The 26,923-nt window shown below is 40.3% G+C and overlaps 1 protein-coding gene and 1 long non-coding RNA gene across 6 annotated transcripts in view; one reads left to right on the top strand and one right to left on the bottom strand.

Annotated features, from left to right (window-relative positions):
• The window catches only part of FAM114A1 (family with sequence similarity 114 member A1), a 69,557-nt gene extending 59,451 nt beyond the window's left edge, over nucleotides 1-10,106 (top strand). For all 5 annotated transcript variants that reach the window (XM_023253196.2, XM_019829634.2, XM_003985439.4 and 2 more), the window contains 3 exons: nucleotides 989-1,061; nucleotides 5,687-5,740; nucleotides 7,567-10,106. In XM_023253196.2, coding sequence (XP_023108964.2) covers nucleotides 989-1,061; nucleotides 5,687-5,740; nucleotides 7,567-7,668 — 229 coding nt within the window. In that variant the 3' untranslated portion in view covers nucleotides 7,669-10,106. The remainder of the gene's footprint in view (nucleotides 1-988; nucleotides 1,062-5,686; nucleotides 5,741-7,566) is intronic.
• A 10,437-nt stretch (nucleotides 10,107-20,543) lies between these two features.
• Nucleotides 20,544-22,504, bottom strand: LOC123385085. The gene is made up of 2 exons (XR_006597135.1): nucleotides 22,148-22,504; nucleotides 20,544-21,907 (listed from the first exon to the last, which is right to left on the bottom strand). It is a non-coding gene; the product is annotated as an uncharacterized LOC123385085 (long non-coding RNA).
• Nucleotides 22,505-26,923: the final 4,419 nt, after the last annotated feature.

Below are 26,923 nucleotides of genomic sequence, written 5' to 3'. Positions count from 1 at the left end.
TCTCTGCCCCTCCCTGCTTATGCATTGTCTCTCTCTCTCTCTCTCTCTCTCTTTCTCAAAAATAAATAAAAACATTAAAAATTTTTAATAAATAAACAAAAACAGATTTTATAGGATCTTTATTATGAGGTACGTAATAAAAACTTAATCAAGAAATTAAGAGACATCTGAATTTGAATTCCAGCTCTATCACTTATTACTGCATGTCCTAAGCAAGTTACTTAATCTCCTTGGGGCACCTGGCTGGCTCCGTCAGTAGAGCATGCAACTGTTGATCTCCAGGCCATGAGTTCAAGACCCAAGTTGGGTGTGGAGCCTACTTCAAAAAAAAAGTTACTTAACCTTCTTAAGCACCAGTTTCACCATCTATAAAATGGGGATATTAATGTAATCTTTAAGATCACTATGAGGATTAAATATGATTATGCATATAAAAACACTTAATGAATGCTCATTATTATTTCAAAATGACCAAAAAGCTAGAGAAAAGCCACTTGGCAAGAAGCTTATACCCCTAAACCTATGGAGCTCAAGCCTCAAATTTTCCTGCATATGCTTTTGATTCTAAAATGAGGTAGGGTGAGGGTGCCTGGGTGGCTCGGTTGGTTAAGTATCCAACTCTTGATTTCAGCTCAGGTCATGAGCTCAGGGCTGTGAGTTAAAGCTTTGAGCTGGGCTCTGCACTGAGTTGAGAAGCCTACTGGGAAGAAGGGAGGAAGGAAGAAGGAAAAGGAGAGACAGAAGAAGGGAGGGAGGAAGAAAGAGATAGGGTGATTATTCATTAATTATGCGTGCAGAGAAAAACCAGGATTAGATTAAACTCTGATTGTGAACCGTGAAAGATTACTGAGGGAAACATTTCTGCAGAGCATCTTCAAACTTGTGTGCGTTGTTTTCAATGAATATGGTATCAGTATCAGTAATGTTCTTGATTTTTAAATTATTTTATCTGATGGAAAATCCCCCCAAACCTCCTATTTTCTTTCAGATTAACTACTGCAATGTGTAAAGAAGTGGCCTCCTTATCAAAGAAGTTTACGAATTCTTTAACCACTGTTGGGGTAAGTTTATCATAGTGATTTTTTTTTCACCTGTTTTGGGAGATGAGCCTATGAGGAGCTGTGAGAAGTGCAGTGCCTTCTTTGTTGGCTCCGTAAAACAGAAGCAGCGCCATGATGTTTACTAAAACCAGGCCAGGAGCACCTGTTAGAACAGGTAACTTAGGGCTCTCATCTGACTGGGTTCTATCCTGATGCTGCCATCTCTGACTTACAAGGTATTAAGTGGGTCTTGAAACATCTCTGGGCCTCATTTCCTCTATTTGTTTAAAAAGAAGTCAAATAAAGGTTCCTTTCATTGCTTAATACTTGTGATATATAATTCTATCTATCTGTCTATCTATCTATCTATCTATCTATCTATCTATCTATCTATCCTACGAAAATAATTTTGAATACTCACATTCACTATTGCCCTCAGAACCTGTTGTTTATGCCACCCACTGTGAGAGGTTTCCTTATTATTACTCTTCAACTTTAACCAAAAGAAAAAAATTCTACCTGTTGGCATAAGTGTTTCTTTTTTTTTTTTTTTTTTTAATTTTTTTTTCAACGTTTATTTATTTTGGGGACAGAGAGAGACAGAGCATGAACGGGGGAGGGGCAGAGAGAGAGGGAGACACAGAATCGGAAACAGGCTCCAGGCTCTGAGCCATCAGCCCAGAGCCCGACGCGGGGCTCGAACTCCCGGACCGCGAGATCGTGACCTGGCTGAAGTCGGACGCTTAACCGACTGCGCCACCCAGGCGCCCCGGCATAAGTGTTTCTATTCTCAAGGTAACAAGTTTGAAAGGTTTGGCGTTTGGAAGTGTGGCTTCTGGTTATTTTCTTCAGAAGCCAGTCACATTATATAACCCTACCTTAGTGGGATTGGGAAGACAAGTGGAAAATATTCCTTTTTAACCTTTTTCTTTTTTTTTTTTTAATTTTTTTAACCTTTTTCTTTTTTAAAAAATTTTTCTCCTTTTAAAAAAAAACGTTTTTTAATGTTTATTTATTTTTGAGAGGAAGAGAAACAGAACTGAGCAGGGGAGGGGCAGAGACAGAGGGAGACAGAATCTGAAGCAGGCTCCAGGTGCTGAGCTGTCAGCACAGAGCCTGATGCAGACAGAGCTCCACCTCAGGAACTCATGAACTGTGAGATCATGACCTGAGCTGACGTTGGATGCTTAACCTCTGAGCCACCCAGGCATCCCCTCCTCCGCTTTAATCTTTCTACTTTTTCTTTTAAGGCCCTAGATTCAAGGGCAGATGATTCTTGCCATGAGAAACCGCAAATTTTATTTCCTTTTTTTGGTTAGGGTGTTTTTTGGTTGCAAATGTGTTAGTTTCCCAGGGTTGCCATAATGGGTACCATGCAAAGGGGGGGCTTAAACAAGAGAAATTTATTGTCTCACAGTTCTGGAGACCGGAAGTCTAAAACCAAGGTGTCAGCAGGGACATGCCCTCTCAAGAAGCCTCTAGAGGAGAATCCTTCCTTGCCTTTTCCAGCCGCTATAGCCCCAGGCATTCTTTGGCTCATGGCAGTGTAACTATAATCTCTTTCTCTGCCTTCACATCATCCTCTCTTTGTGTATTTCTGTGTCCAGATTTCTCTCTCCTCATAAGGACACCATTCATATTCGATTAGGGTATGACCAGTGGGACCTCATCTTAACTTATTACATCTGCAATGACCCTATCTCCAAGTAAGGTCACGTTCTGATGTCTTGGAGGTTGGGATTTCAATATATCTTTCTGGGAGTACATAATTCAATCTATAACAGGAAGTGACAGAAACAAGCTGTACGTAATCTAGACAGAAAAGGGACTTTATTAAAGGCAGTAGAGGAATGTGAGCAGCTGTGGGGATCCAGCACCAGAATATGTATTCCCTCTCTCTCCAAAACATTGCCATTAATGTGACTCAATTGTAGCATTTCCCAGACCCCATGTCTCTCCATTCAGATTCTGAGTTCCTGGGTGAGACTACTGAAAGGCTCATCAGTGTGGGTCACATGTCCGCTTGGTATCACCCGTAGTGACTGGGGACAGGATCATATCATGCAGACCTCCCTGGCTGCTGGGGTGCACTTTCCCCCCACCCTGCTACCCACCGAGGCCAAGGTCAGTTCTCAAAAGAAGTGGAAATGATTGCGGACCTGACTGTCAGGAAATGTGTGTTTCCCACACTTCTGTAAGCGACTCGATTAATCAGGGATGAACTACATACCACCTATCCATTCTGTTGTCGAGGAATCTGGTTTGTTTCTCCTATTTTTTAAAACATCAGCCCTTATACTTGTATAATTTGGGGGCTTCCACAATAAGAGCTTCTGTATGTAGACAGAGTGAAGAGGGAGACAGAAGTTCATTGATATGATAGGCTTGATGAAACGCACGTGTGTGCTCGGTGTTGTCTGAGTGACAGACACCCAGGGACTTTGGTGTAACTGCCAGATTCACAGGGAGGTGTGAGGTCCTAATCAGGATGACATGGCCTCGGCGACTCAGCTTCCCAAAGCTTCTCACTCTTTCCCCAGTTCACTAGGTGGGAAACTGAGGCCCAAAGGGGTGAGACAGATGGCCAACTGTTTCTCTATGGCTGCCTACTGATGAGGATATATGTGTTTGTGCGTGTGTGTGTGTGTGTGTGTGTGTGTGTGTTGTATATTGTATATGATTCACATTAAACATTCACTTGCTTACATTAGTGGGTAATATTCACAGCATTGCTTCCCATTTCTCTTGACATGCCATCTTCCAGTACAGTGCTTCTCAAATCTTAATGGGAAGGCAGATCACCTAGAGAACTTTTTAAAATGCAGGTTCTGAGTCAGTAGACCGGGGATGAGGACTGAGTTTCTGCATATCTAATAAACTCTCAGATGAGAACAATGTTCCTGATTCACAGTGTACATTTTAAGCAGCAAGGCTCTAGCTATTGGGCATGTACTTGAACGTATACATATGTACACACATATATGCACATGTGTACAAATGTTTGCATGCGCAAAATCAAGAAGACACACGTTACCACTTTGGAGAAGGAAAAAATTACTGAAATGCCGTCCCATCCCAACACTACCCCTGATCTTGTGCTAAGATGAATCATTTACATCAAGTTTCTGTTTTCTAAAACAGCCGTTATTCATAACTTGAAGTTAATGAGTGCGTATTGCTCTCCAGACTCCATTTAAATTGCTTGCACATCTCATTGATTCTGAAAGCCAATGTCATTTTATTGCCCTCGTTTTGATTATATTTTAGAGGTTTATTGATAATCAAATAAACATGAAAGCAAATACCATAATGGATTTTCTGGTTAGTTACTAAAATGACTGGGGTTTTAAAGAGTTTTTCCCCAAGACTCCATTATGGTCTCCCCAGTAAGACATTACTTTGCCCTCAGTAAAGTAGTGTCAATGAGAGTGGGCTGCTCTGGAAAGATCTATCTCATTTATATATTTTTGTTTACCATAAAGTCATCTGGATACAGTAAGGAAAACCAGCCTATTAAGATTGCCCTCTGTCTTTCCAGTCCCTTTAGTTATTTATTGTCTAAGAGTAAAGTGAACAGTTAGATAGAGAAGCCTGTTGGTTGATAGACCAATAGTGGAAATAATGATACTAACTAATACTAGCTCTCATTTTTTGAACACCTACTTAATATCAGGCTCTGTATTTCGTGTGCTTTACATATATTCATGTTTTGCAAAATGGAATCTCCAGATCTGTCTGTAAGTTGTACTTAAGAATGTGTTAATTTTCTACTAATCTGGAAGACGCACTCTGTAACCAAAGACCCATGTTTGCACTTAAAAGAAAGAAAATAAGTCTAGACCAGGGTCGGCTCTAGGGTAGACTAGTAAGGTGCTTAACTCACCCACAAATGTAAGAGCTTACCTTGCCCCCATGCCTCCCCAAAAAGACAAGGAAACAACTTCAGTCATCTAGATACATATTTTCATGTAAAATTTTAAAAAGTGGGGCGCCCGGGTGGCTCAGTCAGTTAAGCATCTGACTTCAGCTCGGGTCATGATCTTGCAGTTTGTGAGTTTGAGTCCTGCATTGGGCTCTGTGCTGACTGCTCAGCCTGGAGCCTGCTTTGGATTCTGCGTTTCTCTCTCTCTCTCTCTGACCCTCCCATGCTCATGCTGTCTATCTCTCTCTCTCAAAAATAAATAAATATAAAAATTTTTTAATCAAAATGAATGCAAAAAGATCATGATGAACCAAATATCAACATTTTAAGTAGAGACAGGATCCAGCCCTATACTTGGGCAACTCAGCCTCACTCACCTCCCCATTATCCTAGACATGCTACAAACTTTCAATAGTTGAAAAATGTCTGAGCTTAAATTTCTAGCTATGTGACCTTAAACAAGTTACTCAACTTTTCTGATTCCTATTTTCTCATCCTTACTTTAGGTTATCATGGTACCTACCTACCTACCAGGATTTCTGTCGAAATTAAATGAAATTAGATAGAAGCAACACCTAATGTGAAGTCTGGTCTATAATAAACATTCCACTTCTCCTCTTCCTCTTTAAGAGATCCCTCTACAAAGCCATCATATGACATTTTATGTGGCAAGCTTAATACTATGAGCAGCTAATCTGTCAATTTCATCCTTTTGATTCCACAGAGCAACAAGAAGGCTGAGGTTCTTAACCCCATGATCAATAGTGTATTGCTAGAGGTAAGTGGCCCCCAGAGAGAAAGTGCTTCTGAATCAAAGCAAATGTTAGAGCTACTTGTTTTGTTTGTCTTTTTCCCAGGCAGCAAGTGTTATTCCAGTTCTAAATCTTATCATCAACAGTCGCTTTTGAGCACATTTGTGTAGCTCAACCAGCTGTAAACCCTTGGGTGAAGCAACAATACCTAATTTTCAAGAATTCCTGATTATAAAGAGAAACGCTAAGCTTGCACGTTATTTCTGTTGCTGTTTCCTCCAGCAGAAGCACATTTCTGCTGCCAAGTTTGACACCAGATTTAACACTGTGATTATTGGCTGCAATGAGGGATTCTTGCTCAATGGTGATTTTTGTAAAAATGAGCCCTTGTCTCCATTCACGATCACCTTTGGTTTAGCCGGGTCTAAGCTTCAGACTAACAATATTGACAAGTTGACTGTTTAGCCTCTGTCTGTTCAGTGACCAGAGGCACTGTCCTCAGAGATCACTCACTCCCTGGCCTGTCGGCCCACCAGGACTTTGTAACACTGATACGAAGCTGTCCCGATACTGCTGTGGTTTTACCAGAAGCCAGTGACAGAAGAGAGAAGAGGCCCCGGAGGCCACATTCCCGAGTCATAGTCACGGTGTCCTACCTGTGGCTGGTGGAGGAAAACCTTCCATCAGGGGCCCAGCTATAAGGACCTGGCACATCTATAGCCCCAGGGCACCCAGCTGAAGCCACTGGTGTTAACCAGTTTGAACACGGGCAAATGCATATACAGTAGTTTTTGGTTGTCTGAAGTAGCTGTCAATTGCAGCGTTTGGAAATTACCAAATTCAAGTCAGGGAAGGCTACCTATATATTTATAATGTTTGTAGAAATTGTGCCTCACTGTTAGGGAAAACTACCAAGGTACAAAAGTAACAAAGTGGTGGCATCAAGTGTTACCATTTAGGACACAGCCACGCAGTGGGATGAAGTCAACCAGAAGGGACAAGGAGCTATAGGGGCAGGTTCTGGAGGACACAGCTAAGAGGAAAGCCAGGCAGTCAGATGCAGAATATGGAGCAAGAAAATGTCTCCCCTGGCCACCCAGAAGGCATCGGCAGATTAATTTACTATGTCAGTCATGAAGAATATGAAGTCAAGTGTTTATTTATTTCCCCGGTGGGAGTTTTCTTATGTTTTAGTGACCTGAAACATTACATAGCCTCTCGACCGACCGCGGTATGCAAGAATACCACAGAGCGTTGCTTCACTATATGCTAACTAATTTGGATGTAAATTTTAAAAAATAAAAAATAAAGTTAAAAAAAATTCTTAAAAAAAAAAACAATACCACAGAACATGAATGGCAACATCAAATATCCAAACCAAGTAGAAGGTACCCATATGCATTCAAGGATTTGCCATGAATGATTACACAGTACTATCTCCAGTTCGCTTTATGTAGCCCATTCCTGTTTATTCATCTCTAGGTTAGGGCAAACTAGAGCTTCCTTCATACTGTGCTTTTGTGTTATTTCAGGACAGTGGGGTTGGTCTGGGAGAGGAATAGGGAAGACTGGATATATTTGGTCATGAATATACACATATCGATGTAGCCTCAAAGTCCATGGAAATGACTTGCCTCATGTGAAGTGAATTCTTCTATTAGTATAGATAATTAAGAGCTGAACGCATTTCATCCAAAGGACTGTGTTTACAATTGCCTTAAGCACCAACATTAAAGGAAAAATATTTTAAAATATTGTGAGGTTTGCAAGGAGGGACCATTATCAAACTGGAAGGATTGTCCAGGTTGAACTCTGCAAACAACCCTTGAGCCACATTTCTCCCTTCTCCCAGGGCTGCAATAGCACGACATACATCCAGGATGCCTTCCAGCTGCTGCTGCCTGTGCTGCAGGTCTCACACATCCAGACCAGTTGTTCAAAAGCACAGCCGTGACCTGGCCAGACTCCCATCTAGTGAAAGAAAAGGCAGGCCACATTGCTCTGTTATATATCAGTGAAGGGGATGTTCTCTGCACATCTGGCCACAGACGCCCCTTTGAGGACTCTACAAGCAATTTTGCACGGACAGTATGGAGAACGCAAGTTGAGAGAGAATATCATTTCTCTTAATGTATATGGTTGTTTTTACAAATAAGTGTATTTCCTTTATGTTAATTTAAGTTTACAAGGCTTTATATTGATAATTTCCTTTAATTTGAAGTTCATTCACCAATATTCATTTCCATTTTCCTGGTCAAGCATGCTATATTTAGAAATTCATGGGTAGATCCTATACTTTTTATTTAATCCTTTAAATTCCCACCTTTAAATGTCCCATTCTTATGGTATTACTTTAAATCAAATCTTATACTGAACTTAGTTTTGTTACATAAATATGGCAAAGATAACACTACTTACAGATATTACCTATTATAGTAAAAGAGAAACATAAATATCTCTTTATAGTAATTCATTCTGAAAACAAGCTTTCATTGAACTCCTACTGCGTGCTCACAATAGAAGAACATGATCTGAACCCAGGAAAAGAGTAGTTAGGTACTCTAAGTAATCTTTATGCCCAATGCGGGACTCAGACTCACAACCCTGAGGTCAAGTTGCAAGCTCCATCAACTGAGCCAGCCAGGTGCCCCTAGACAGATGCTCTAAAAGAGGATTAATAATAATTCTTAAAATGCTTAAAAATACTAATAAATTTTCCAAACCTTAAGAGGTTTGATGAGCAAGGTAAAACTAGTGTTTTTGTTTTTTTTAATGTTCTGCTCTTCGATGTATTCTTGTATTTTTCCATACTCCTTGGACTTTTTGATCCCAAACATTATATATGGCGTGAAAATATATATGAAAGGGGGGTACTAAAGAGTATTCAGTTTAAACTAGACTTTTTGTGACCATAAGTACATGATAGCATAATTACAAAGCCTGGAAATATCCGAATAGAAAATTAAAGGGATTTGAACACAACACACCCCCAGACTGCATCTTTAACTCCGAGTCAAGCTATTGTATAAATACACACATCACACTCCCCAGTGGTAAATACCATCATTGCTTCTAAAGGGCAGAAAATACTGATGTGTGGCTTGACTAACTGGTAGATTGATCCATGACAGATTTCACTGAAGACCCGGTGGCCAGGAGAGGCATTGTCTGTGAACACTTCTCCTGAGCTCCATACACTCATTCTGGTGGGGGTTCATCCGAGCCCCATCAGCATCCTGACGGGCATTGTCACAAGATGTCTTGCTGCCTGGTTCTCTCTAAGGCAAATGAAACTTGTACTTTTATAGGGGTGAAAATCCTTTGTTCACATATGCTTTCCCTCCCCTGATAGAGTAGACTGCCTATGTTCCATACAGGCAAAGTAGGAATATTTTAATATTATCCTATGTCTTATTAGCATTTTACTTGTGTCCTACATTTCATTTTGTGTATCTCCTGAAACAACCAAATAGAAAACATAAGAATAATTATTTACAATCTGGAAAAGAACTCTGAGGAATCAATTAAAGATGCTTTTTTTTTCTATTGTTTTTTGATTGCCTGAAATGTTTCTGATATTAAGTCTAGAGAAAAATTAACTGCCAAAAATGCAATTGCCTCTTCATAAATTTTGTAGGTATTGTGTACAGAGCAGAGGAGAGGACTTAGATTTACGATTTCTCCACAACAGATTTTTTAGCATCAGATGGATTTATAGATGTTAACTGGAAATGTAATGGAAACAAGTAGTTTCAAAGGAACTAGATTCCCAGAAACAGGCTTTAAGCCCAACTTCACCCATATAGTTTATAGAAAAATTTTTAATCACAAAATGAAATAGAAATCTGTAAAAGAATAAAAGAAATAATTGTTCCTTAAAAAGTGGTTGACATTATTTACATTGCATTTACATATCTTTTAATGATAAAATATCAAAGGTTGCCAGGTAGAAACATAGGCTGACAGATGATTCCTGGGGCCTAGCTCAATGGTCTGTGAATTACATTATTTAACAGAGAATAATCACTTAAAATATATCCACCCTCCAGGATTGCTCTCTTTCAATACTGTTTTTCATCATCACTTTTAAATAATTGCTTCTTCGCTTTGCTTTAAAACCTAGCAAAGCACAGGATCCAAATCTGGGCAAATGTCAATCAGTTACTGAATGAATGATTTAGCAGGCTTACTTTGGAAGTTTTGTATTCCTTCAATAATCCTTTACATAAATTGGGTTCGTTTCACTCTTTGCAATTACCCTGAACAAGTGTGCCAGTTTTTTTTCTTACATCAAGTGCAAACTAAGTTCCAGTCTAAATAATGAATGTAGTCCTATGCCTGTGCCTTATTAAATAAAAAACATCAAAAGTGTATTTCCAATTCAAAGCAAAACGCATCCAAGAAAAATTGCTTTGGGGTATTGATACATACAGCTCTAAAGGGTAAAAATTGAGCCCCAAATCTTAAAGCAGAGGCGTAAGCTTGAATATTCTATCCCACTGAGGACAGAATTCTGTCTTTTCTCTGGGTCTCACACTGGGCTGCACATCACACTCATGATTAAATGCGTAGTGTGACAAGCTGAGGCGGTGGCAGGAGTCAGCTGGGGTATGCAGCAGCCTCAGCAACACCAACTAAGGAACCATGGACCTCAGCAGCAGAGCTCAGAGGGGATGAAGAAGCACCAGCCTGGGGTGGGTTAAAGGAAGCTGCTACATGTAGAAGTCTGAACCCAGAAATGAGAGCATTTCCTGTGCTTTGTAGAAGTCAGCTGACCCACCAGGAGCTCTCCTATCTGGAAAGTCACCTTCTGCACAGGCCAGCCATGCTGCACTTTCTAGAAACAAGAGCAGGCAGATTTCAACCAAAGCCATCGCAGAGGTCTAGGAATAACATCTTAGGGAAGTAATTTAGCAAAAATGCAAAAAAAAAAAAAAAACCAAAAACTATTTCTCTTCTTTCGTAAAAAAAAAATAGAGAGGGAGAGATGATGATAGATAGATAGATAGATAGATGATAGATATAGGTAGGTAGGTAGGCAGATAGAGTGTATGCTGAACAGATGGGGTGGATCATAATACATGATTTCAATCCATGTTTAATTTTGTAAGTGAAATTATTCTTCAGCATCAAGGTAATTTTTGTAATGTAAAATTTGCCCTTTGATCTTCCTCTTAAGGATGCTGTACATTCTGGGGGCACCTGGGGGACTCAGGTGAGCATCTGACCTCCGCTCAGGTCATGATCTCGCCATTCCTGAGTTCGATCCCTGCATCAGGCTCTGTGCTGACGGCTCATAGCCCAGAGCCTGCTTTAGGTTCTGTGTCTCCCTCTCTCTCTGCTCCTCCCCCACTCATGCTCTCTCTCTCTCTCTCTCTCTCTCTCTCTCTCTCTCTCTCCTTCAAAAATAAAGAAACATCAAAAAACTTTTTTAATGACAGATTTTTTTTTTAATTTAAAAAGGATGTCCTGAATTATGATACTCAGATCCAGGCTCAACTTGGTTTCTTAAATGATTGTGTTTGTGAAGGCACATCAGAAGAGATCACACTGAAAACCCATCTTAAAACTGCAATTTTGCCTTCACAGCCACCCTTCACATAAAAGAAAAAATCATGTGGTTCACCATGTGTTTTGTTTTTCTAGATATCTCATCATTTACTCAGGTTTATGTTCATTTTCTGTATGTTCACCCATAATAGATATTCCTCTACAATATCCACTATTAAACAAATCTGAGGAGAGGCATCATTCTTTTCATCTTTTTTTTTGCTTAGATCTGAAAATAATCTGAGTTATCCTGTCCTTTGAGCATCTTACCTTTAGTAACTATTAAATTATTACAATCCAATGGTAAGAGACGGTGTATTTGCCATTTCTGGCATCTAGGGTCATCATCGACTGGGAATAGAAGATGAATATAGTTAGAATTTTGTGTTGGGATTTAAGCTACATTTGCCTTTGTATGGATCAGAGAATATTTTCCTCTGCCTGAGTTGTCAGCCAAAAAGCAATGGGATTATGTCTGCCTTTGGTCACTGCTGACTCACTTGACAGGCCTGTCTCTTCTATTAGTCTCAAAGGAATTCTATACTGCAGAAGAATAATATGTACAATTTTTATATGCCTGCAGTGAGTACAGAATTTAGGGTGATTCAGAGATGATCCATCTCCCTGCCCTGGGTTTCACCGCTGGGCTTCTAGAACTGCCATTTGGAGGAAAAAGCCAGCGTAGAAGCCAAGGCCAGATGGATGGAACCTTGGCAAAAAGCAAAGCTAAGCCTCTGCCTTTGAGCCCCTGCCATCTTTCTCCTTTTTCTCTCCCAGGATTTTTTTTTTGACAGTTAGTAAATGCCTCTCTTCCAGGATCAGCTTTTACAGTCCTGACTATCTCTTCTATATCTCTTCTTCCCTTTCCCTTTCTCTATGTTTATGCTATCCTTTTCCCAATTACCTCATCAGAAAACAATCCATCCAAAAGATTGCAATAATAATAATACGTATTTACTATCTGCAGGACACTGTGCCGAGTGTTTTATAAGCATTATCCCATTTAATCTCCATGATTCCAGTATTGGGTAGATATTCTTACAATCTCCACTGCCCAAATGAGAAGAACACTGAACCACAGAGACATTATATAATTCATCCAACGTTACACAGCTAGTAAAACAGAGCCAGGATTCAAACCCAGGGCAGTTTGACCTGACTAGCTAGCACCTGAAAGTATTATGCACAGCCTCCAAACAAAAGAAACATAATCTGTTATTTTTAGAGACATCTGAACACTTACATGTTTAGCTCTCTTTACACCATGAGGTGGATTTGTAGCTGAAAGGTTTGGTTGTCAGCTTTGGTTGTTTCCATGCAACTGAGGACAAACTAGGACTAAAGAGACACAGAATGAAGCCACACAAGGTCACCCCTGGATTATTCTCACCCCAGGCTAGCCACAATACTGGCTTCACAGACATTTACATCAAGCAGCTTCCTGGCCATCAACACAGCATCCTGTCTCACAGGTGCCTTTGATATGCCTAAAATGGCTCCATTTCCTCCTCCCCCCCCCCTTTCGCTGGTGCCAGGGAAACCCGTTTGTAAATCACCACCCTTCCCTTCCTGAAAATCCTTAACCCTCTACTACCTGCCTGGAGCATTGGGACTTTTTTTCTTTTTCCTTGCCTTGAAGATTACCAACTCATCTAGGCAGCTGTTTAGCTGATTCTTTAGTACCAGGTGCTGTGAGATACTAATAAATGTTTTAAAGATGTACTAAATAACGCCTTCTTTTCTCTAAACTTGGTGTTGTTCTCTACAAAGCCCAAGAAATGATGGTGGTGATGGCAGTAGTGGTGGCATTCTTATTTATTGAGTGCTTACTATGTTCCAGACACTTTACCTCTGTGATCTCATTTAATCCCCAATGTCAGTCTTATGAGATAGCTACTATTACCGTACCCATTTTGCAGATGAAAAAGAAAGCTCAAAGGGATTAAATAATTTCTATGTTATCCAACTAGTAATTGGAAGAGCCAAGGTTTATGTCCAGGCACTATATAAAATGCTAGACAGAGCCCATGGACAAGCAGATATCTGGTCATAAAAAGGACTCTCCCTTGGGTTGAGTTCTCTTCAGCCAACATCTGGGCTCTTTTCTTCCCATCCTGTGGCTCCAGGCAGAGATAAATTGTCCCACAAATCTCCCAGTCAGAGACCTAACCACATTTTTTTCCTGCCAATGCCTCTGATTCCAAGAGAAGGTGGGCAACCTATATACATCCCATTCTCTCTCATGTGATAAACCTCATATTGAGTGATCCATTTCTCACTGAAACCAATGATTGCCTTTTTTGACACTTGTGTAGAAAAGCTCTGGTTTGCTATCTCTGCAGAAAAAAAAAAAAGAATCCATAACTAGGAAATGTGATAAAGGACAAGAAACCAAATGATGAACAACAGGGCAGAAACACTGGCCAAGCCATTTATGTCAGAAAGAATTATTTGGTCCTAGAGGGCATCTTCTGTCAGGGATGTATAGGATACTTTCATTCCAGAAAGACTCACAGCTCCCTCCCTCACTTGTTCCACATCTTTATTTAAAATCCACCTTCTCAGCAAGATCTCTCCAGGTCGAATTTCAGCCTTCCCAATATTTTATATTCCCTTTCCCTCCTTTGTTTTTTTCTCCATAGGATGTATCATTAGCTAACATCCTTTGTATCTTGTCTATTATATGTCTCTTGCACTAGAATGTAAATTCCATAAGACAGAGATATTTTTTTTTGTTACCATATTCCCAACACCCAAAGCTGGTGCTTGGCACATAGTAGGTGCTCAGCAATTATTTATTGAATGAACAAATACATCAAAGTCTGTAAATACTGAATGAGAGGATGGAAACAAACATATTATAGGGCAATTAATGAGAGAATGTCTGGTTGAGTTACATTATAAACTGTTAACTATTGAAGTAATTGTGTCCATTTTAATGGTATTTGATGTTTTAGGAAAAATGGATATGATTTGGAGGCTTAGAAATATATGAACATTTTTTCCATTAAAGTGAATGAAATTTACATTTTTTACTTAGAAGAATTCACTCTATGAGAGATTTTTCAAGACTCTTTGTCAGGCATGGATAGACTATGATGAAAAATTAAGGCCACTTAAGGGCCCCTGGTGGCTTAGTCAATTAAGCATCAGACTCTTGGTTTGGCTCAGGTCATGATCTCATGGTTCATGGGATCAAGACCTATGTCAGGCTATGCCAGCAGTGTGGAGCCTGCTTGAGATACTCTCTCCCATGCTCTCTACCCTGCCCCCACTTGCATGATATCTCTCTCTCTCTCTCTCTCTCTCTCTCTCTCTCTGTCTCTCTCTCAAAAATAAACATTTAAAAAGAATTAAAACCCAGACACCTGGGTGGCTCAGTCAGTTGAGCATCCAACTCTTGATTTCGGCTCAGGTCGTGATCTCACAGTTCAAGCCATGCATCTGGCTCTGTACTTACAGCCTGGAGTCTGCTTGGGATTCTCTCTCTCTGCTCCTCCCCCACTCCCATGCTCACTTGTGTGCTCTCTCTCACTCTCTCTCTCTCTCAAAGTAAATAAATAAGCTTAAAAAAATTAAAACCACCTAAATAAGTAACTATGGTATACTGATGCTGTGGAATAATATGTAACAGTTAAAAAGAATAAAAAGAATGTGCCTTAGTCATTTTGGACTAGTATAACAAACACAGCATAGACTGCCTAGCTTAAAGAACAAACATTTATTTCTCCAGTTCTGGAGGCTGGGCAGTCCAAGATCAGGGTGCCAGCAGATCCAGTGTCATGGGAGAGCCCACTTCCTGGTTTGCAGATGGCTGTCTTCTCATTGTATCCTCACATGGCAGAGAGCAGAGAGAGAGCCAGGAAACAAGCTCTCTGCATCTTTTCTTATAAGGGCATTGGTCCCATTCATGAGGGTTCCCCTCTTACCACCCTAATACCTCCCGAAGGCCCCATTTCCAAAACACTGGGGATTAGGCTTGAACATATGAATTTTGGGGGACACAAACATTCAGTCCATAGCACAATGGAATAGACCTCTGTACTAACAGATCTCCAAGATGTATTATGCAGTGTAAAACGAAAGTCACAGCATGGCACTTGTAGAAAGTCTATCTAAAATAACACATGCACCCACATCCCTAAAGAAGATCTAGAAAGATACACGTATAACTATAACGTTTGTGACCAGGGGTGGAAAAGGTTATGATAAGGTGGAGGAGAACCTCAGAATTTTGTAGAGTGATTAAAGGGGACTCCAGTGTTATTTGTAATAATTAAATATTTTTATAATGAAAATGTATTAATGGATGACTTATGTAACAACATTTTTAAAAATCAAAACAAGAAGCAAAAGAAAATTGCTTCTGATCAGGGAGATAGGGGATAGGACCCTGCCAATGACTTCAAGTATAGAACACACAAATTATTTTTCAATAGAAGAGCCAGAAATGTGAGTGAAGGCATCTACATGCTTTGGATTTCTTCATCATCAATATTCCTGTAAGGTTCTAAGACAAATTTGATGACCATGCAAATTTCTTTTTCCTTTCCTCAGAGAAGCCCAACCCAAATGCATAGTTTGTAAAGGCTGTGATGATGTAAACAGAAAAATTTGTCATTTCCATCCCATTGGAGAAGGACTCCAAAAACTTTTTCAGCCAGATAGTCTCTGTAATCTTTCGACTAAACCCAAACAGCTCTGAGATACATAATGGCCAAAGAAGCAATTTCAAAAACTTCTGGAGGGAAACACCACACAAATGAACGAGTCTGTGGTTCAGAGTTATTAGCTTGATGCCCAAATGCATATCATATTTGCAAGAGGCAGTTTACAATCTGCTCTTCTTGACAAGTGTAGCACAAGGGGATTTAAATCCCTGCATTTGCAATTTCTGTCTCTCTCCAAATTTATGGCAAAATTGTAGACACGAATAATGTGTCAGGGTTGAATGAATTGAGGCCTCTGCTCTCCTCGTACAGCTCCATTTCATTCAAAGGAGAGTAATAAATGGAAAGTAAAGCAAAGTCTCAGTAGATAACGAATCCGAGTCCTAATGACCTTCCTGAACTACAAAATGGATTTGTAACTTATTTGGCATTGCCCAGACTATTTGGTGCCTGTAGTGAGGTGTGAAAACATTTGGGCCATTTTGGGCCACAACTCTGCATTTTAAGCATTTTCTCAATGATTCATGAAGGGTCAGAACTACCTTTCCCTGGCAAGGTAAAAATCTATCAATGGTAATGAAAGACTCGTTTCCATCCTGCCCTGTACACTACCTTGATGAGGTTGTGATTGATTATTAAGGAGTCTTGATCTGTTCTGCAGCCCCTGGGACCATAGCATGACCATTTATATAAGATATGGGTGTTATAAGTTAATGCCTGCTATGCCATACCTCTCTTTCTTTTAAAACCACTTGGTCTTTGGCAAGGATTATAAAGACTCACATTTACTCTAGCAAGGTCATGTGCAGAATAACATATTTGCTTGCTGAACAGTAGCCAGTCTGTCACTTGGCTGGTCATCTCTATCTGGATTTGCTGCAAATACAGCAGTTGGTCAGTCATTGCTAGGTCATTGATACCTAATGAGAATAATATATGTCAAATGGTCTGAAATTAGTTGGCTGAAAAAATGAAAGACTTGTTGATTTTTAAAAGCAGGAATAAAGTCCTCCATGTTTTGCATCCAAATATTGCCTTTTTGTCTGTTTGAGGTAATCATGTTTTTTCTTTCCAGGGCTAAAATGGAAACAAGTCATGAGGTAAAGAGAACATCTATTGATTTTTATGAACCTATACTGTTCATTCATTCAGTCATCAGCCATTCATATATCTGTACTAGGTCCGCAACATCTATTGTGTGTGTTCAATTTGAAATTCACTTTGCCCTTCTCTCATCCAAAATAATGTAAATCAGTTTGAGCAAAGAAATCCAGTAGGTATATTCATGGTTTCTGCGAACACCCTACTCTATGCTAATGACACCCAAATTTCTACCTTGAACCCTGACATCACTCCTAAATTCCAACCAAAGTCAAATTCCTACAAGACATCTGTACATCAGTATTTCGTATCCCACTAAACTTAATCTGAATATGTCCAAATTAAATTCATAATCTTTCCTTCTCCTCCTACATTCTCTGTTGGATGCAGTGTTACTTCTGCCAGAAGCCTAGCTGTCACCCTAGGCTGCTGCTTCTCTTTACTGTCAACACCTAGTTGCCAAGTGCTATTGCTTACTTTTTTGTGTATCTTCCTCCATCCCACTGCCCCTGTCTTTTTTTCTTTTTTTTTTAGAGAGAGAGAGCATGCACACTAGTGGGGAAGAGAGGCAGAGGGACATAGAAAATCATAAGCTCCACACTCCACTCAGTGTGGAGCTCAGAAAATCATAAGCTCCACACTCCACACTCCACTCAGTGTGGAGCTCAGCATAGGGCTTGATCCCATAGTCCTGGGAATATGACCTGAGCAGAAATCAAGAGTCAGATGTTTGGCGGGCGCGTGCACCATCTGCTAGGGTGGTCGTTTTCCAGACTCTAATTTTTTGAGTAATGGCGCCATCTTATCCTGGGCATTTGTTCATTGAAAATCTGTGGCTCAGAACAGATTTACTGGTCGGCTCTGTCTGTTGTTCATCTTTTGGTTACCTGTTGGCCATCATTTGAACTACACCTGGATGTGCAGATCTCAAATTCATGCCATTTACCACGGGGATCTCTGGTTTTGAGCTACTGACGCAGCCTTTCGTTCAGAGAATTGGGTTGAATTGAGCTGATTATCGTTCAGACCCTCAAAATAAAAAAATACTTGATCTTAAAAAAAAAGTCAGATAGGGGCGCCTGGGTGGCGCAGTCGGTTAAGTGTCCGACTTCAGCCAGGTCATGATCTCGCGGTCCGTGAGTTTGAGCCCCGCGTCAGGCTCTGGGCTGATGGCTCAGAGCCTGGAGCCTGTTTCCGATTCTGTGTCTCCCTCTCTCTCTGCCCCTCCCCCATTCATGCTCTGTCTCTCTCTGTCCCAAAAAATAAATAAACGTTGAAAAAAAATTAAAAAAAAAAAAAAAGTCAGATATTCAACCAACTGAGCCACCCAGGCACCCCTCCATTGCCCCAGTCTTGTTTCACTTTTTTCTTATCTATTCTATGAACTAGTGTAATAGATATTGAAGGGTAGCAGAATATGCCACCCCAGTATATGACTGTAGGAGATCAGGATGTGCTACTCCAAAATATGCTGCTTTGGTATGTTGATTACTTTGAGCTGTAGGCACTTGAAAAACAGCAAATGCAGGAAGAAGTTTTTCTGAACTCCCCTTATCTTCCTAAAGACAGATCCCCAAAAGGAAACTCAGTTGTCATAAATCCCTTCCCCTGGAGTTTCAACAATCAGAGAAGATTGACTCTTATTACAGGACACAAGACTAGAAGTAACACCACATCCAAATGGACTTTGGAACAACCTGTTCCAATACCTCATCTGTTCTTCTCAGTGCCCACTTATCTTTCCTAAAAATCGTTTACTTTTCCCTGAGAGGCCTACATCTCCATCCCCTTTCCCTATTAAGATGGTATATAAGCCTGAATTCTAAGCCACTTCTCTGAGTTACTCATTTTCCCCTGGGTATCTCTAATGTTACGTGAGGTTACAAGTTAATCAACATCTGTTTGTTTTTCTCTTGTTAATGTGATTTTTACTATTAGAGTCTCAGTGAAGAACTCAGAAGGGTAGAGGGAAAATGATTTCTCCTCTTCCACAACACCAGCCTGATGTCAGGACAGGCCCCAGGCCCCCTCCATTAAGATGGTGTCAGCACAGACTCTCTGAGAGTGCAAATCTGGTTACTCCCCTGATCAAAACCTTCACTGGCTGGCCTCAGCATTCCTTTACAGTCTGGTCCTACATTTTCCAGCACCTTCATCAGTTCCTCATCAACTCAAGGATCAAACTCACAGAGATTCTTGCTGGCTGCCCCCAGCACCATGCTCCCTCTCACCTCTATGTAGTAGCAATTGAACATATGCAGCTACCACCATGCATTGGCTAGATAGAGCCCATGAAGGACCTTCATGGATTGAAGTATTGAACAATATTGATGACATCATAGAACAACACATTCCAAAATCAATACAGTATCATTAGCACAAATGAAAATGTGCTTTAGGGGCACCTGAGTGGCTCTGTCAGTTAAGCATCTGACTTCAGCTTAGGTCATGATCTCGTGGTTCATGGGTTAGAGCCCTGCATTAGGCTCTCTGCTGTCAGGGCAGAGCCTACTTCAGATCCTCTGTCCACCTCTCTCTCTGCCCCTCCCCTATGCTCACTCTCTCAAAATTAAACATTTTTAAAAATGTGCTGTAATGGAATTTATTTATGTTGAAATGTTTATTTATTTATTTTGAGAGAGAGAGAGAGAGAGAGAGAGAGAGAGAGAAAATTCCAAACAGGCTCTGCACTGTCAGCACAGAGACTGACATGGGGCTCACACTCACAAACCATGACATCATGACCTGAGCCAAAAATCAAGAGTCCGCCTCTTAACCCACTGAGCCACCCAGGCATCCCTGGAATTTATTATCTTTGGACTTTTTTTTCCTCTCATTTTTTTTTAATTTAAATTTTAGTTAACATATGGTGCAATATTGGTTTCAGGAGTAGAATTCAGTGATTCATCACATACAACACCCAGTGCTCATCCCAACAAGTGCCCTTCTTAATACCCATCACCCATCTGGCCCATCTCCCACCCATCAACCCATAGTTTGCTGTCTGTCATTAAGAGTCTCTTGTTTCTGTTTCCCTCTCTTCTCTTCCCCCACCTTCCCATATGTTCATCTGTTTTGTTTCTTAAATTTGACTGGATTGTTTTTTAAATTTGGCTATAGTATAACCGCAAAAGTGGGATGAAATCCCGTAAAATCTTCCAGTGTCTCAATCTTCTCTTGCTGCAATGATTCAAAAACTGGTATTTAGGGATAATCAGAAATTTTAAAAAAGGGTTTTCCTGAGAAGTGTGTTTAACCATTAATAAGCCTTCCCCACCTCCCCCTTTTATAAACCGTAGGGACTTCCCAAACCTTTTAGCTAGTTATTACGGACTGGAATGCTCCAAAAGGTGGATTTAAAGTGCAGTCTTTCTCCAGGTTGAACAGGGAAACCTGGTTTTAGAGTACCGGTTAACAGCAACCTGCAGTCGTGCTCCTCTGATTGCAATCTGCCTTCCCTCTATTCCAATATCCTCTGCTGTAATAAATCATTCTTTCAGTTGTGCAGTAGCATGTAAGGGCTGCCTGCTTAATCTTTAATTGGTTAAGCAGTTACAAGCTCAAATTATATAGTGTGAAAAATATCACAATAGATCACAGTATTGTCAATTTCCCCCGAAGAACTCTGGCATTCTCAAGCTTAACAAAGCCCATCTCTGTCACACATTAATTATTGCAATGTCCTTGAAACCGAGAGTAGCATAGTTATTGCTATTTGCAAAGAGAGCATACTTCTGTGTCCTGCATGTCAGCCCGCGTGTGTGTGCGTGTGTGTGTGCGTGTGTGTGTGTGTGTGTGTGTGTTTGAAGGACACATAGATCTTGAATTAGGGCCTCCCTTTCTGTACATCATTGCTCAAGTGCCTTTATATGGGTTTCTTCCACCCTGGCCAACTTACCTTTTAAGACTCAGATTACATCCCCTCCCCTAGGAAGTCTTCCCTCACTTCTGTCTTCCTCCTTCATTTAGGTGCTCCTTGTCTGGGCTCCCATAACACTCGTTCCAGGAGTCCACAAACACTTAGGTAATTTCCATATCAGGCATCTAGCTTGGTACTGGGAATTCAAAGATGGATAAAACCAGTTTCTCAAGGAGTAAGCCCCAGCCCAGGCCTTTCCAAACTGTCTGGGTCACCTGTCTCTGCTATGGGACTATGCCTGGCATAAGGTAACTGTTATATTAATAAATGGATGAATAATTAAAAGACCTCCACTTCAGCAATATGTTAATCAAAAGCCTTAATGTGTAAGGTACTCCAATTAAATTTTACTGTAAACTGGTAATAAAAATTAAGTCTTGGTGCTGAGATGGTGGGGGAGGTTCTACACTGCTCAAGTATTGTGGTGGTATTAATTAAACAGGAAGGAAAGATGGAGTCTCAAACACTGGCTTGTTTCAGGCATAGGTAAGTCAACCTGGGTCCCAGGGCTTATACAATTGGTCCTCAAGAGAGGCAGGACAATGTCCTCTCGCCTCCTTCTCTGACCTCCCTTTTGCTCCCCCATCACCATCCGTCCCATCGAAATGAGCACAGTCTCTAGAATATGGCCTATGTGATTTCTGTTTCTGATGAAATTTCTTGCACAAAAACATGCCATTGAAAAAGATCATTTTGCTCACGTTAATCTAATTGTTCTGTAAAAAAGCAACGATTACTGAATAATGGAGAACTTTTCTTCTAGTATTAGTCTGTTATTTAGATAACTAGAATAAAATAGACAAGTTTTTAAAATACTTTTTTTCCTGCTGAATTTTTCACTCTGAATAAAGCATAAAATAAAGAAAATCTCGCTATGATGTCATTATTAAGCACTGTTGGTTTGTTTTGATATCGTGGAACTTTGTTAGGATAAATTGTTTAAAAAATAAAACCTAGGGGCGCCTGGGTGGCGCAGTCGGTTGAGCGTCCGACTTCAGCCAGGTCACGATCTCGCGGTCCGGGAGTTCGAGCCCCGCGTCGGGCTCTGGGCTGATGGCTCAGAGCCTGGAGCCTGCTTCCGATTCTGTGTCTCCCTCTCTCTCTGCCCCTCCCCTGTTCATGCTCTGTCTCTCTCTGTCCGAAAAATAAATAAACGTTGAAAAAAAAATAAATAAATAAATAAAAAATAAAACCTATATGATCCGTTTGCCAAAATAGGTGGGGGAATAGAGATGATATCCTGTCTCTGTGTAGCAAATTTCAAGTAGGAAAATGTGTTTGAACCCAGCAGAAAGAAACTTTCCAGGGACTCGATTCACAGCCTTTCTTCATCCATGTGTAGGTGTTTGTGCATTGTAATTACTATCTTTCACCACAGGGGATCTTGAGATGAGTTAAAAGATTTTAACGCCGATAAGTAATCTATTAAACAATTATTTGTTGAGCCTTTTTTTCTGTTTTTTTCTTTGTTCATGTGTTTTGTTCATTAAATTTCCACATATGAGTGAAATCATATGGTATTTCTCTTAGCATTACACTCTCTAGATTGATCCGTGTTGTTAGAAATGGCAAGATCTCATGCTTTTTTTTTCAAAAAAATTTTTAACGTTTATTTATTATTGAGAGACACAGAGATGAGCAGGGGAGGGGTAGAGAGAGGGGAGACACAGAATCTGAAGTAGGCTCCAGGCTCTGAGCTGTCAGCACAGAACCCAACGTGGGGCTCAAACTCACGAACTGTGAGATCATGACCTGAGCCGAAGTCAGTCGCCCAACCGAGCCACCCAGGTGCCCCTGTTGAGCCTATTTTATGAGCATCTAGAACCCAAAGCTTCAATCTGTGCAAGTCTTCTCACAACCACCAAATAATCCAGTTCTGTAAAGGTACTTTGATACATGGGTAGACACAAGAGAAGCATTGCTGCATAGCAATACTTGTGGTAGAGTATTGTTTGTAGCCTCCAAGCATTGTTGGAACACAGAGATTCATGATACAAAACCCCCATTAGAAGTGCTTATGAAAGGCATTTGTATTGGATAATTTTTTTCCCAAGAAAAAGAAACTTCCCTTCCCTACATAGAGAGTCCAAGATTAAGATGCAACAGAGGGTTAAGAGCATGGAGTTTGAAACCTAGACCACCTGGGTTCAAATCTCAACCCTGCCACTTAATAGCTATGTGACCTTGAGTAAGTTACTTAACCTCTCTGCCTTAATTTTTACATCTGTAAATTGGGGTGATTGATAATAGTCCTTACCTACTGATTCAAAACTGGTATTTAGGGATAATTGGGAAGGGAAAAAAAAGGATTTTCCTGGAAACTGTGTTTAACCATTAATAAATCTTTTTTTTACATTTTTAAAAAAATTATAGGGACATCACAAACATTTTAGTTTGTGATTGTGCATTGAAATGCTCCAAAAGGGGGGATATAAGGTGCAGCTGTGAGTGGTATGATATAAAACCAATTAACTAATAAGTACCAAGTGTTTAAAATAGTGGCTGGCACATAATTAGTGCTACAGTCGCTCCCACTTATCCGGGTTTCACTCTCCTCGGTCTCAGTTACCGGTGGTCTGGAGGGCAGATGATCCTCCTGATGAATCGCCAGAAGGTCAGAAGTAGCCTAACACTGCATCACAAGGCCTAATTCATTCATCTCCCTTCATCTCATCAAGGAGGCATTTTATCATCTCACACCACCACAAGAAGAAAGGCGAGTACAGTAAGCTATTTCAAGAGAGGGACCACGTTCTTATAACTTTTCTTATAGTACATTGTTATAATTGTTCTCTCAGGATTATTGTTAACCTCCTACTGTGCCTAGTTTATTAATTAAACTCTAGGTGTATATGTGTAGAAAGAACATAGTGTACATAGAGTTCGGTACTATCCGTGGTTTTAGGCATTCACTGAGGATCTCAGAACATGTCCCCCGCGGACAAGGGGAGACTACTGAACCATTGTTAATACCCTCCCCAACTCCTACCCCAACATTTGGCCCTTTTGGCAGTGATCGTATGAGCTATGACTGCCCTAAAGCAACTGAAAAAATAGAGCAGGTATATATATATATATATATATATATATATATATATATATATATCTTTTAGTGTGAGTAAAGGAAGTCTCTCCCCAAATGCACATGGCTAGAAGTTAGACTTGGAAGTGGAAAATAATCACTTTGAGAACCCCACCCCATACACTTCCTTAGAGCAAACCACTTCCTGTCCCAACATTATTTTCATGTAAGGGGAAAATAAACATTTAAAGACAGCTAGAAAGAATCAAGGCTCCATATAAGGATACAAACTGATGCCTGTCATTACCAGATGCCAAATCCCAGGAAGGACTATCTCTGAAACAAGTGTTTAAACTAAACAGAGCAAATTGTCAGTTGGGGGAGGGGAGGAGTGAAGGTTTTTTTAAGTCACTATTTTCTACTAAGCATTTCAGAGAGAGAGAGAGAGGAGAGACAGAGAAGGAGGCTCTGGTTTGTACTAAAAAGGAATTAAAATAAAAAGCAGACTCCAGTTCCCTGGGCAAACGAGCCCTTGTCTTAATCTCAGTTCTGTCACTGACAAGCTCTGTGATGTGAACTTGGGTGAAACCCTCAGCCTCCAGAGCTTCGGTTTTCCTCAGCTGTAAAACGGAGGAGTTAGCCAGATGATCTATAAGATTTCCTACAGCTCAGACATCCTATGACTTTACTAAATAAAATAGATGTTAGATGTTATATTCAGCAGGCAACAGAAGCCAAGTCTGGAAACTTAAGCAGGAAAAGGATATTTTACAAAGATATTATTGGTAGCTCACAGAATCAAAGGGAAGGTTAGAGAACCATACTCAGAACCAAGGCAGTTTGATGGGAGTTCGGGGTGTGTTGGGGAGTTTATAAGCAGGAATGTCTCAACTCTGCTGCTGGAATGAATAAGCTCCAGTCATTTTTTTCTTGCCCGTACATCCTTGCACCTATAAACCGAAGTCCTGATCAAGAAGGTCAAATTGGTCTAGCTCTGGCCACATGTCATCCGTTGGCTGATTAGCAAGCAACTTTGATTAACAGTCCTATCAAGACATTGTTCCGTGGGTCAAAGGTAATTCCCTAAAAGGAAATTGGCATAGGGTTATGAAAGAAATATAATGCCTACTGTGTGGCTCTTCATTACAGATGTGCCTGCTTTTGTAATATCACACACTGATGCCACTCTTCTGTGTGAAAATAGATGTGCTATTTTTACAGTCCGTCTGAAAATAGACATAATTTTGGGGAGAGATAATGATGCCGTGACAACTTTGTGGAGACCCATCATGAAAGTTTCGGCACTGAGACATGCTTAAAGAATAGCCTTAGCACGCCTCAAGAGATTGCTCTGGGGGAAAAACCAAGCCTGTGTTTTATTTTTAAACACATCTCCCTGCACATCTCCTTGGAATTGAGGAGAAACATTCACAGAGGCACCTGACGGTTTTCTTCTTCTTCCTCTTCCATGCTTACGGAACCCTGTTTGGATTCTGATGGTCAATTCCTCCCCCCTCCTTAAGAACCACTCAAGTCAAGATCCTGCTATACTAGCCACAAAAGTGGCTGGGTACAAAAGCATATTTTATATACTTCAGTCTAGGACTGAATCCACATATTGTTCCTGAGATCACAGGCAAATTGGTGAGCTTCTCAGGCCTCAGTTCCTTAGGGACAATGACACCTGTCTCCAGGAATCATTGTAAGGAAGAAGTGAGACTATCTGTGGCATGTGCCTGACATACAGAGGGGCTCGGTAAATTGTTCTTTATCCAAAAAATATGTACTAAGAACTTTCTGTAAGCCAAATATCATGCCAGCTTCCAGGAATATCATGGTGAGCAGAATCAGTCTAGAAAGGGAGATAGACATTAATTGATAACCATGAAAATAATTGTAAAAAGCAGATATTGAAAGGGTTATGAAGGCTGAGAAAGTATATACTTGGGAAATTCCACCTCTCCAGAAAGATCAGAAAAAAACTATCTTCAATGCTGCTTAAAGCCACCTTCTTGAAAAGCCTACCCTGCTTACCCCCAGCTGGAAATGATTCTACTGGCCTGTGAATTCTCAGCAGGAAGCATGGAGCCTGTAGATGACATTTATGTTACCCTATCTTACCCTTGTGTCTAGCATTATAACTAGGAGTAGTGTACCCTGTCTCCTCTACTAGAGTATAGATTCTTTGCAGGCAGACACCAGGCCATCCACATGTTTGAATGCTTCACAATATCTATTAAAGTCTATTATTTCAATAAATAAGTGAAATTAGCTTTCAGGAAGCTGCCACAATTTAACAGAATTTGAAGCTTAATTTATGCCTTTTGTAAGCCAAGTTCCCATTGATTTCCAAGTCATTTGTCTGAACATAATAGGCAATGTTCAAGGAAACAATAATTTGGCCTATTAGAAATCATATAATATCTATCCCTCAGGGAGTGTGATATCCCTCAACTCCTGCTGAATAGTCCCAGACCTGATCTTGACCTGTTAATCAAGTTTACAGGGACAATAAAAAGTGAGACTAGTAGAATTCCATTTTCCAAATCTTCAAAACCTAAATGCTATGATTAGAATCTCAGTTTGTGATCTAGAAAAAGAAAGGAGAGGAGAGGAGGGGAGAGGTGGGGAGGGGAGAAGAGGGGATGGGAGAGAGGGAGAGGCTACCAAAAAACCCTCTGTATGTTGAATCATTCATTCCTGTTAGTTTGCTTAATATTAAACCTGACCCTGCCATTAAAATCTAGAAATCTTCTCAGAAAAGCAATTTTAACCATATAATGATGCCAGGAGATTAAATTCCACCTGAATTCTGGAAAGGTCTTTTTATATTTTTCAATGTTCAAAATTGTCTACATGTGCTCTTATTGTAATTAATAACTATAACTACTCTTGACATCAGTGATAGCCATAAATAATATGAACGCTGAAAGAATCAGAAGAAACA

This window comes from Felis catus, chromosome B1 (genome assembly GCF_018350175.1).
Source record: "Felis catus isolate Fca126 chromosome B1, F.catus_Fca126_mat1.0, whole genome shotgun sequence".
Taxonomy (NCBI): Eukaryota; Metazoa; Chordata; class Mammalia; order Carnivora; family Felidae; genus Felis; species Felis catus.
This window is presented reverse-complemented; position numbering and strand designations above follow the sequence as displayed.